A 12,657-nucleotide genomic window follows, 5' to 3' on the forward strand; every position below is an offset into this window, starting at 1 on the left:
TTTTTGGTAATTCTGCATTTTCTTTTTTTTAATAATAATGTTCATCAGCCAACTGTTTTAATCATTATGAGATTTAGCAAAGTTTGAATGCTAAACTGGATGATGATGATGATGATGATGATATATATATATATATATATATATATATATATATATATAGAGAGAGAGAGAGAGAGAGAGAGAGAGAGAGAGAGAGAGAGAGAGAGTTAATATCATTTGAAACAGAAATAGCTACTAATTTGCTTAGATATTTAACTGCCAGTTTCATAATTCAGGCCATACTAATATTGTCAGATATTTAACTGCCAGTTTCATAATTCGTAGCAATAGTTTTTTGGCCAAATATTTGAATTTTAACTTCATTTGAGGACCTGAACACAATATATGTTCTTCTTTAAGTCATGGTTTGTTGCAGTCTCTTCTAAGTTTTAGATTTTCACAAAACACCTGTTGTAAAGATATAACAGAGATCCAAATATGGATCTATTAAGCCTTGGATACTCAATCTGAAACTTCATGCTTTAGTGTTAAGGTTCTGGTTTCAGCATTGTGAAAGGCAAGAATTGTTAATGGCAAGGTTGTGGACATGGAATGCCATACCGCCCCCGTATGGGGCATACTGTGCCATGTCGGTCTCGTACCGATACACCATTTTAGAGCATACTGACACTACCTTACCGTACCGAACCGCGTACTGATATTGCAGCAAGATTTTACCGGTACAAAGTTCGGTGTCAAGATGGCGAACCTTGGTTGTGGAAGTATGACTTTAGTTTTTTCTTTTCTTTTCTTTTTTGGGTGGGGTTGCGGGAGAGGGGGGGTGTTGAGGGTTATTATTAAGTCGGGAATGAGGCAAAGGTGGGTGGCAGGGAGTAGGGTGAGTATATGGGTGGAAAGAAGGGTTGTGGGGCGAGGGTGAGGACAGAGATGGTGGATGGATATTGGGCTGGAGAGGAACAAAAGGGGGTGGTGAAACCATGAGAGCATTAAGAGAGGGAGAGTGAGGGATTTGGGTTTGTGTTGTTTTTCTTTTCTTTTTTTTTTTCGGTGGGGGAGGGGGGAGGGTTGGTGTGGGAGGATGGACTTACTAGGAGAAGGCAGCTTGCAGTGGCTGCATCAGGCAGAGTAGCCTGACTTGGGTTAGGGAGAGCTAGAAGGGTAGAAGTGATAGAGGTGGGCCAAAACAAGGCTTGGTTGCTTGCTGATAAGAGGAAATGGGGGGCAGTGTAGCCTGCAATTGGTGTTTATATTAAAATATAACATGTAATATTTATATTGATATTCTCTAGTATAATTTTTATATATAGTAGGTGTTGGTTGGGACAGCCCCAGATCAGACTGGGTGCCAGTCATGACCTAGTAGATTGACAGACTGTGTTGATATATCCATTGGTGCATGGTCAAAATAGAATACCAACATTGTTCTAAGACAACATCTTTTTTTTTTTTTTTGTTGCAGTTATTTCAATCTTAAAACTGCTTTCACTCTCAAAAAGAATCATTATCATAAGTAAAAAAAGTCGCACCTTAAATTGCTTAAACTCACATGCATTGCTAAAGCTCTGATGGAGTAGACAACATCATTTGAAGTTTCTTTTTACTGATGACGAATCCCCTCTTGCTGGATCACCTTTTGCACCTTCAATGCACTTACAAACATTTGTAATATTCTTCTCTGTGTGGTTACTTATATATTTACTGGTATTTTCTTGCCGTAATGACTTTCTAGGCAAATGATCATATTGATAAGCATTCTATGGTTGGTTGGTTTTTTGGCCTTCCTATAAGACTTTCCTATATCTTACAAGAATAAGAAGTTAGCAATAGTTTCTTGCTTTAGCATTGAGGTTGAATGGCATGTATCAGCTCACATTGTTATCAAGGTGTTTAGCTGCACTTTTATTAACTCTGATTTGGTTGTTTGTTACTCTTATTTTGCTCCTATGAAAATTAAAATGCATAATTTCAAATTCAGCTTCCATTCACCGTTCTTATCATGTCCTGGCGACCTTCCTCTTTCTAGTCCCCTAAGCATTTGCAATATTTTTAGCAAGATTTATGGTCCCTTGTGCATCTAGTTACTCACAGGGAAACTTCGTTAATGGAAAGAAACTGAAAAACCAATCTTCTTTTCCCTATAATATGGTAGTGATTTATTCTTACACTTGATGTTAGGTAAATAGCAGGTAATGAAAGAGGCACATCAAACAATGAAACCAGTCCAACTTCTGGTTTGGTGGATGCTACCACATTCCTTGTTTTAAAAATAACATCATAGGTTGCCCTGAACAGGAATGCTTGTTAATGAGGATTGACAAAGCCAACTTCAAATCGTTGAGATGTGTTTTGATGGTCATCATCGTGTTTTTATTTTTTTAAGATTCTAGGATGTGAGTTAAAACATGCAAGTGTAGAGATGGCAAATCTTCTTTCCTGAGCAACAATGCTAGAGAAGATGGCTTTGAAAGTCTAATTGCAAACTGTTGAAAAAAAAAAAAAGAAAAGAAAATTCCATTCATATAGTGCATCAATATAACTCTTATGTATTGATTTAGTGGGCTAATAGCAGTAGATATGAAATGCTTCTATCTTTATGGACTCTGTTATCAACAAGAATCAGATTATCGTACTTTATGTTTGAAGGTAGTTTTATGCCCCTTCTATGATGAATATAAAAAAAAATTGATCTTTTCTTTTGGGGAGGGGTGGCATTGTCTTTCTCTGCACTCTGTAAGTAACAATCTTGTGCATTACTAGTGCAGGGCCCTCTTGGTAAAATTTGTCCTGGTGGAGACGATCATCATTCTGAAGTCCAGAGCAGTGCAGGTTGTGATGGCAGGGCGGTAGATCTTCTTTACTGTTCTATTGACAAGGATTCAGTTCTTGTGACTGCCTGGAGCAGCGGACAGTTGCAGATTGATGCCCTGGCAGATGAAGTCCAACCTCACTGGAACATTGGTAGTCCTCCCTGCCTCAATGTGGATTCTTCTGGTCATGTAAAGAGCATTGCTATGATTTGTGAGTCGAATTTGCAAGAAGATTCTACTTCAAAACCCAGCCAACCACTTAACGTGGGATCAAATATCAACGGTACCACAGACACGGTTTGGGTGGGATATCCACCTCCTTTGCTCAGGCTGGCTATTGTAGACTTGGCACTGCCAAAAAATGCATTGAATAATTGCCGGCTCTCTTTGTTTTCTGATCCTCTTGTTTCAGAGAAATTTTACTGTCTTCATGGTGGGGGAATAGACTTGATAGCTTTGCATTTTCTGCCTTTCACAAATCTATCTTCTGCACTGGATAAGATTGCAAAAGCACCTTCTGTGTATCCTATCCTTGGTACAGGAGTTAATGGTTCTTCCGCTCCAGTTCTCGCTGGCTTCGTTACAATAGCTGACCCATATGGTCATTCACAAATAATTGGAATCACATCCTCTTATGAGTGTGTTCTGCTAGAGATGAAGGGTTGGAATGAGTTACCGCCCCTTCTTTATGATAACACTAAGTCTGTTGATGATACAGAAACTGTTGTACCTGAGATTATAAGCAAAGAGCTTCTTGATGGTCCAAAGGTCGTCCTTGTTCCTCCTTCAATAACTCTTCAATCTTTAACTGCTGACTCAATTGAAGGACGATCGACTCTTCATCACTACATCAAGCTTTTTCATGAGAACTATGTGGAGTATGCACACAAGGTAACAAAAAAGAACTTATTTCATCATCACTGCTTGATTCTCATTATATCATTACAGTTGAGGAAGCTTGCATTCATTATGCATTAGGGTTTTAGATGAGCACTGATAATTTTACAGTATTTGACTCCACTTGGCCATGGTCTTCATTCGTTGCCCACAATAAGAGCCCATCCTTCTGCATAACGTAGCTGAAAACGATGTACAATTTCCAATTCATGCATGGACATGTGGAAACATGCATTTTAGATGAACAATGCCTCGTACTGAATTATTCTGAAAAAAATAGGCTTCTCCAGAATACAAGAAAAAAAAAATTTTACCATACCAGAATGAGTATCTGTTTGATATAGTATGTACCATACTGTACTAGCAGAATGGTGATCTTTGCTCACTTTTTTTTTTTTTGTTTTTTTGGTTGGTTGGATTTTTTAGACCCTGTAGCTTTCAAATATTTCTTTTCTGTGGGTATCATCCTTTTCACATAGTTCTAAAGAAAAGGCATTTTCCTTTTTTAGCAATGTTTTATTTTTGTGATGCATGACTATCATAAGTGATATAGGCAGCCCAGCTTTTCTACAGTTAAGAGACAGAAAAGAAAGAATGCAGGCCTCAGAGTCTGGTTTGTACAGAACACTTAGGTAACACAAAGACTGAGTTTAGATTTTATTAATTGGATTATGACGAGACCTAACATCCGAATTTTCTGGTTGCATAAACTCGTGTTCTAGACAAATCTGCTATCCATCTGAATCATGCTTTTCCTGAAGTTGACCTGATACTGCATTCTTAGGTGTATATTGAGCTCAAAGAACATGCGGGCTATCTGAAAACAATAATCGAAGACCAACATAAACATTTGCATGAGACAAAGCAGTTGCTTCTGAATGTTGAAGCCAAAGAACGAGGCATAAAAAATCGGATCGATCGTGCCTTCAAGGTATATGAACTTTTGGAGCAACGTCTACAGAATTTCAAAAAATTACCTGGAGCAAGCAAGAAACCATTGTCAAGAGCAGAACGTGAATTTAAGGCAGAGCTTGGTATGTTACAGTTCATTGCACCAATCATTTGACCTATTTATAGATCATAAGTTTGATATCTGTTTCTCAATTTTATGCAGAAAGATTTGCTGATTTAGAGTTGGATGCGTTGCACTCTTCTATTGAAACTTTGAATGCAAGGCTGAAAAGATATAATCAGTCTTCACTGGTTAGTTCATGGACTGCTCCCAAGCAAACACCGGTAAGGGGAAAGAGCCATGTGTCAGATGCTCGGATGTTGCAATTAAAATCATCTCTGCAAAAGCTTTCCAGTCTTAACATTGAGAATGCCAAGAAGGTAAAACTCATTGAAAAGGAACTAAAGAACCAGGAGAAATAGCAAAATTATGAAAAAAACTGACGGTTAAATGCCCTTATTTGAATGTTGACTGTACTTTTTACCGGGGATCTTGTTTGACATAATATCAAATCATTTTTCTATATTAATATGCCTAATTTGCTTTGCAAGATAAAGAATTGAGTGAAGTTGAATGGCCAATCAATTCAAAATTGTTGCAACTCCTGGGTTCAATTTCATGCCGTTATTGTGGTCATTGACTGATAGATTTCATTCTGGGTGGCAAATTATCTGGACCACCAAACGAAACGCTTGCAGTTACTGTAACTGCGATACAAACCAGATAGATGATGTCCTCCAGTGGGGCTCTCCTTGCACGATGGGCTGTGTGCTGGTCTTGTGGACCGCTGGCAGCTTCGGCGAGATAGTGCTACTCAAGCACGGTGCGTGAGCATTCAACAGATTTAAAACCATTCGGCCTCTTTCTATCATTTGATCCGAGTTTCCAAGAAGTTTTTGTTCCACCTAAGTTGCGGTCTATATGGATAGTCCTGCAACGGGATTTTTTTTAAAAATAATATATTTTTAATAAAATATTTTGAAAATATCATGGTTAAAAAATTATTTACGAAATTACGGTGGCAAGGGCACGGAATTTATTGTTCATGTGGATAATTTGTGGATTGAATTTACAAAGGTATACGTAGGTTGCATGCACGAATTTTGAAATTTGAATTCATGGGTTGAAATCATGAATTAATTAAATGGATTCGTGGGTCCGATTTACGAATTCAAAAATTCGTGGATCCAGTCCATTCCTCAACAAATTTTTTTTTAAAATTTGAACAAATTTCGTGAGTTGAATCTATGAATTCTTTTGAAATTTTGTACCGTTGGATAAATTCGTGGGTTGAACCCATGAATTTTTGTATTCATGAGTTTAACCCACAATTTTTTTTGAAATTTTCTATCGTTGGATAAATTCATAGGTTGAACCCACGAATTCGAAAAATTATGGGTCTAATCCACGATTTCATTGTTTTTAAAACCATCCCAACCCTTCCTACTGCTTATTGAGATTTTCAAAAAAAATTTTGTATTGGTGCATTTAGTTCACAAATTCTGATCCCCCTTCTTAAAATCGAAAGGAAAGAGAGCTCGAGTAGAGAAAGGAAAGAGAGCTCGAGTAGAGAAAGGAAAGCAACTATTTCGTAGGTATGAAGAGTTTTTTTTTTTTAAATAGTGAGTGTAGTGAAAAATTTCAATCAAAATTTTCTAAAAGAAAAGTTGTAGGAGGTAGAATAGTTGATTTAAACAGTTTTAATGATTTTCATATTAAATTTTTGTTTGAAATGATGGGTTAGCTATCTATGATTACGCTCAACAAGCCAACGTATCCTATTCTGATTCATTATTTTTATAGTAATTTTAGTTTTAATAGTAAGTCTTGTTCTATTTCATCGTATATTAAAGGACAATTGATCGAATTTGACTGTGAAGTTTTAGATCAAATTTTGGATATTCCATCAGATGGTGATAGATTTTTCAATAGAGTACTGTTTGGAATCATGCAGTATTAGACTATGCTTCGTGTGTTAGAACTGTTTTTGAGGATACTATAAGTACGACCGCTAAATCTGATGCAAATCTATTATCACTTAAAACTATGTTAATCTATCATATTTTTACATTTAATTTTCTGCCCAGAGGAGGTCATAGAGAATACGTATCATATTTAGATATTTATCTCCTCAGAATGGTTCTTTTAGGGTTAATTTGTCTTATTTAATGATGTTTTATATGAATGAATATTTTCAAAGTTCAAAAACCATCTTGTTATATGGAGCTGTTCTGACTACTATATTTGAGGTATTTAATGTCCACATCACGATTGATGATGAAGTTATCAAGGTTAAATGTAGTGATATTTACAATCATGCATCTTTGAGATGTATGAGGTATACATTTCATGATAAGGTATGGATGCGTAAACATGACGGTGAAGGAGGTGGTCAGCCTACCGATAGAGAGTAGCCTACACATACTACACAGTCCGATCAGCAGTCATCCGATCAGCATGCATTATCTGCTAGCATAGATGCATTGGAGATATCTGTTAGCGAGAGATTTGCACATATGAATTCTCGACTGGATGAGGGATTTGCACAGATAGATGCCCGATTGGATGAGGGATTTGGACAATTTGATCAGTTCGTACAGCATTTTTATCGTCAATTTCCTCCACCACCACAGGACCCTGCTTCGGATGATTAAACTTCAATGATTGGTTACAGAATGTGAGGCTTCATGCGAAGATCTGTCATCTTTTTTATTTATTTTTAGATAAATGTACTTTGGTTTGATGTAAGCATATGTACCTTTCTTTTGTTGCTGTCATTTTAGATGAGAAATCTTGTAATCCGATCAAAATTATGTAAAATTTAAGACATGATTTTGGTAGTAAAGTGATTAATCAATAATTAGTGTCTAATCAATAATTATAAAAAAATTAAATAAAAAAAATTATAATTTGAAAAATATATTAAAAATTGGTCAGAACGATCGACCACTTAAGAAAATCGATCGATCGAGGCCTACCGAGCCGATCAGTTGAGTCCAAAATCTCAGGCCGATCGACCACTGTGGCACGCAAGCCATGCCATTTCGGTCCACCGCCTGAGAATTTCGATCGATCGAGACCCATCAAGTCGATCGGTCGAGCTCGGAACCTCAGGCCGGTCAACTTGGAGCCCAATTCCCTTTGGTGCGGTCGACCGTCTGGTGATTTCGATCGATCGCAACAGACCGAGCCGATCGAGCCGACCCAAGTTGGCCTGTCCGGTCAACCACTATGGCATGCAAAATATGCCAATGCGATCGATCGTCTGGTGATTTCGATCGATCATTATAGACTGAGCTGCCCGGTTGACCCAGATCGGCCTGTCTGGTCGACCACTGTGGCATGCAAAATGTGCCAATACGGTCGACTACAGGATGTAGCCGGTCGACCATTAGATCAGTTCAAGTTTTTTTAAAAATTTTTTAAATTTTTTTGTTAAATTATTAGGACCATAATTTTTTTGTTAAATATTTTTTCGCTTAGATAAATCTATAAATCTCCTTTGGCATGCCAAAATGTATTAAATAAAATATATCTGATACTATAAATCCATAAAACCATACATCCTATAAACATGAAAAAACATAAAAATATATACATCATGTGCCACAAGGCGGTCTTCGCTTCTTCTTTGTAGGTTGCACTCGAAGACCCATAGGTGGAGCCTTACTCGGTCCCTCCTCAGTACGATGCTCATTCGGACCCTCGATCAGACCCTCGTGCGACTCGATACGATGCTCGCCCGGATCTTCAGTTGAACCCTCATGCGATTTGATATGATACTCCCTCGAACCCTCACTCAGTCCCTCGTACTTGGCCACTGCATATTTAAAATGTGCTGTAGTCTCCTCTATGGACTGAAATTGGGTCATATCGTCATGCATATACACGAGCGAGGGCATATATGAACTAAATGATGGAAGTTTCGGGATTGGAAACGATGATAAGTAATATCGTTTGGTACCTCCTCTATGCAATGCAGGTGCTCCTGATGATGAGGGATAAATGAAAGGTGAAGGAGTGGACTTTGCAGTGCCATGGCCATGATCATGGATATCGATGGAGATATGAGCATGCTATCGGACGGCATGGAGGCCTGAAGTACAAATATCCTGGATGAGCTGCCCGGATGTGGATAACGAGTTTGGACGAGTCAAACGATGAATCCTCACTACACTATCACTTTGACACAAACAAAGGATGAGCAGTAGCCAAATAAACCTGTGTTAATCATAGAAAATAAAATATAAAATATAAAATTTTACCATATAGTCAATCATCGCTCCACCACGACAAATGAATCGACGCGTAATGCGACAATACCACTTCATGTAGTCATCATAATAGTCCATCATACCATTAGCCGCTGGATCGTCTACAATACAATCCTGCCGACTCTGCCAAAGTGCAACCCATTGCTGATGAATTCTTCCCCAGTCATGATCAGCTTGCCCCCGAAGGTTGATATGATGAAGTTTGAAATTCATATCACAAACCTCCGGAATAGTCTGTCGTAATCCAAACTGGTGCATCACTCTATCCGGATAGTGCCACTCGACGATAAAAAAGTATAGAAGTGTCACCCGACACCGCCATATATGCTGTCCACTAAAACAATAATCTGGTAGACCTGCTAGGATCAGAGGAGTATGTGGCTGCCATACAATCTTTTCATCCATAGGGTTAAGCATAAGTAATATGAACATAGTCGTTCTAAGAGATTATCCAAAAAATGTAAATCAGTTATTTTTATACCTACTCAAATCTGAGACAATCAAGATGATATCGATAACTTAGTAAAACATGGGTAGAAACCTCCATCACCTCAAAAGCATCTCTCCACCTACATAATAAAATTATAATGGTACATACAAGTGTACTTCAAATACAAAAACTTAGAGTTTAAAGATTATAATGGCACATACAATTACATACCTCATGGCTAGAGGACCAGCTGGTAATGCATCTCCACCTGCCAAATCCATAATAGGATCTATAGGAGGCTGAAGTAATCTACGAGGAGCTATAGATGGAAACCTATACCAGACCCACACCTGAAGTAAAATCAAAGGTCCCGCAATATCATGTGCATCTATCCTACTTGCCTTACAAAGCTCTCTATACAACCATGCTAAGCCCGCACTACCCCAGCTGTAGTGTCCTGCAGCCTTAAAATCGGCAAGTAGTGGCAAAAACATTATATGCATCATGTATTTGATTTATCTGTATATTAACACCCCCCCATCAGCTGCAGAATATATGCTCTAGCATAATACTGTATGGTTATAATATCTGCATCTAGTGGTAGCTTAAAAAACTGCTGTCCCAACCATGCAAGATTCAATCGGCAACCCTTGAGTTTATCAGTAGGTGGGACAATGCCTAGCAAGTCAAAGCATACCTGACGCCAGTCCTGACGTGTGCTATCTATCACTGGAAGACCATTAACTGATAAACCCAACTGAATGTTGATGTCTTCTAGAGTGATAGTGCACTCACCAAGCGGCAAATGAAATGTATGAGTTTCTGGATGCCACCGCTCTGCAAACATGGTGATCGAATGCCAATCTAACAAGATGAATCCCACATGGCTAAGCTCGTAAAAATCCATCTGCTGCAAAAGTGGAATTATCCATATATCCAGCAAGGTCGAGTGAGTAAAGACTAGCTCTCGCCGTCGACTTCGAAGAAAAGAATGCTCCTGTAAATATGAAAAGAAGTTAACTCAAATCTCTGAGTCTTTAAACACATGTAATATAAATACATACCTGTCCATCCCAAATGGTGGAAGATCGATGAGACGCCTGAGCATATAATACCGTCTGATCTATCGGCCTTGGCTCCATGTGCACGATACTATAGAAGATATTTGTAAAAATAAATTTTTATTACTGAATCAAATAAACACATATTTGATACTCCATCAAAAAAATATATATTTGAAATAAATCAGAACAAAAGTAGTATCACATTACAACTGATAATAATACAAAGTTTTTTTCTGGTAATAATACAAGTCGGAATAAAAAAAATCATTCTCTGATTCTCGAACATGTCCGTCTGCTATGTCCAACTTCGCCATAATTTCGGTACGTAGTTCTGTTCCTGACTTTCATCCAATCCATTTCATTCCTCAATCTAGAGGATCGTGGCCTTTTCTTTTATCACAACCATTCTTTCTGTGGTATAATGATGATGTCACTTGTTTATTGCAGCCATCATATGAGAACACGATAAATATTAAGACTGTTATTTCTGACACGTACATATATGCTCAGATAACCATACTATCCGCATGCATATTAGCTTATTAGATCGAAAAACTATTTTTTATTTGTAATATGTAATAACTTAAACGTATTGATTTTACTAAAATCTACCATCACCTAAGTATTATTGCCTTTATTATTATATGACCTACGGAATACTATTTGGACTTGAAATACTCCACTTGCTCTATCGAACTTTGTGACATTATGAGATGTTGCTTTTGATTGGTTGGTAATCACATAAGTTGTAGCAAATGGAACAAATTTTTTATCTCTAGTTAATGCTTCATCTGCTTGGGCACGTCGACCATCAAAATATGATACAAGTCGAAAAAATGTCAGTTGCACCAATGAAGTTACCGACAGAAAACGTGTATTTTTCAGTACACCATTAAAATATTCAAATAAATTAGTGGTCATTATTCCAAATCTTCGACCACCATCATATGCACGAGACCATTTCTTCACGAAAATTTTATTCAACCATTGAATAGCTTCCAAATTCACCTTTTCAATCTTCATCATATATTTATTGAACTTTCTAAGTTGTGTTTGCATTTTGGTTATTTTTACCAAATTTCTGAGTCTGGAGTCTCGAAATCGAGTATTGAAGTTACTCGCTATGTGGCGCAAACAATAAACATGATATGCATCTGGAGGTTGCTAGCCAAGATGTTCATTCTGCAAAATCGACAATATACCTGAATGCCGATCTGAAATAAGACATATACCACGACGTGATATAATACAACATCTAAGACAAGTCAAGAACCAGCTCCATGTATCAATAGACTCCTCGTCTACTATAGCAAAGACAAGTGAAAAAATTTGGTTGTTTCCATCAATAACTGTTGTAATCATCAGCTTCTTCCGATATTTTTCATACATAAATGTAGCATCGATACTGATAATCGGTCTAAGTATTTGAAGCCTTCAATTGATGGTGCAAATATCCAAAAAGCACGATCAAATGCAGCCAATGGAGGATAACCGATGGAAGTGCTGATAAACTTCACTTAAGAGCCGAGATTAAATTTCTGTACAGTATGCAATCATTTTGGCAATAAGTCATAAGATTTATCCCAATCTTCATATGTCAGTGTCATTACTTTTTGCTTTACCTCCCATAACTTTCTATAACTGATCGTATAGTTGAATCTATTTTTAATAATTACACCGATGTCGGCAATAGAAATTATGAGCATTTCTTTTACAATATCTTGAATTTCATTGGCAATAAAGTTTGAATCAAGACCAGAATGATCCTGAGAAAGCATAACCGAAACACATGTATGTGGATCGATATATCTTATGATTTCAAAATAATCGTATCGCTTAACGGCTCGGAGCATCCAATTGCATCCTGATTCTTTATTTTTGCATTTTACCACCCAAAGCTTTGGCTCCGACTCAACAACTCTAAATTCATAATGCCTCTCAATATGATACTATTAACTGCAATTTGTAGTTTCATTTTATCTGCAAAATGAAGTCTTTTTGACAACTCGACACTTCTTTTCTAGCTGGTACATCATGCTTCTAATTCAGAAGACATTGATACATTAGCTGTCGTTCAATCAATTGATCTAAATATTCCAGAAGGAGCATCAAATGCCCCTAAATTTGGATGCTCTTCCATAGGTCCGCACTCTATATTAGTAGAAGTACTAACTTGCTGAGGATGGAAGTCCGTCTCATCTCCACTTCATATGTCATCTTTTTCAAATAGTCG

At 37.4% G+C, this 12,657-nt stretch overlaps 2 protein-coding genes across 3 annotated transcripts in view; one reads left to right on the forward strand and one right to left on the reverse strand.

Annotated features, from left to right (window-relative positions):
• The window catches only part of LOC105047081 (nuclear pore complex protein NUP88), a 14,173-nt gene extending 8,988 nt beyond the window's left edge, over window positions 1-5,185 (forward strand). For both annotated transcript variants that reach the window (XM_010925878.3, XM_010925886.3), the window contains 3 exons: window positions 2,763-3,698; window positions 4,489-4,738; window positions 4,819-5,185. In XM_010925878.3, coding sequence (XP_010924180.2) covers window positions 2,763-3,698; window positions 4,489-4,738; window positions 4,819-5,078 — 1,446 coding nt within the window. In that variant the 3' untranslated portion in view covers window positions 5,079-5,185. The remainder of the gene's footprint in view (window positions 1-2,762; window positions 3,699-4,488; window positions 4,739-4,818) is intronic.
• A 3,070-nt stretch (window positions 5,186-8,255) lies between these two features.
• On the reverse strand, window positions 8,256-10,502 carry LOC140855361 (serine/threonine-protein phosphatase 7 long form homolog). The gene is made up of 7 exons (XM_073251244.1): window positions 10,425-10,502; window positions 10,058-10,270; window positions 9,592-9,857; window positions 9,472-9,499; window positions 9,153-9,323; window positions 8,922-9,053; window positions 8,256-8,513 (listed from the first exon to the last, which is right to left on the reverse strand). Exons 1-7 carry the CDS (start codon window positions 10,500-10,502, stop codon window positions 8,256-8,258), a joined length of 1,146 nt encoding a protein of 381 aa, XP_073107345.1.
• Between the last annotated feature and the right edge of the window lie 2,155 nt (window positions 10,503-12,657).

This window comes from Elaeis guineensis, chromosome 2, assembly GCF_000442705.2.
Source record: "Elaeis guineensis isolate ETL-2024a chromosome 2, EG11, whole genome shotgun sequence".
Taxonomy (NCBI): Eukaryota; Viridiplantae; Streptophyta; class Magnoliopsida; order Arecales; family Arecaceae; genus Elaeis; species Elaeis guineensis.

Coding starts and splice junctions, on each gene's coding strand:
- LOC140855361 (XM_073251244.1), bottom strand. CDS start 10,502: ATGGAGCCAAGGCCGATAGATCAGACGGTATTATATGCTCAGGCGTCT. Junction 9,858..10,057: donor CACGTCAGGACTGGCGTCAG/GTATGCTTTGAC, acceptor TACATGATGCAT/ATAATGTTTTTGCCACTACT. Junction 8,514..8,921: donor GAGCGATGATTGACTATATG/GTAAAATTTTAT, acceptor ACCCAATTTCAG/TCCATAGAGGAGACTACAGC.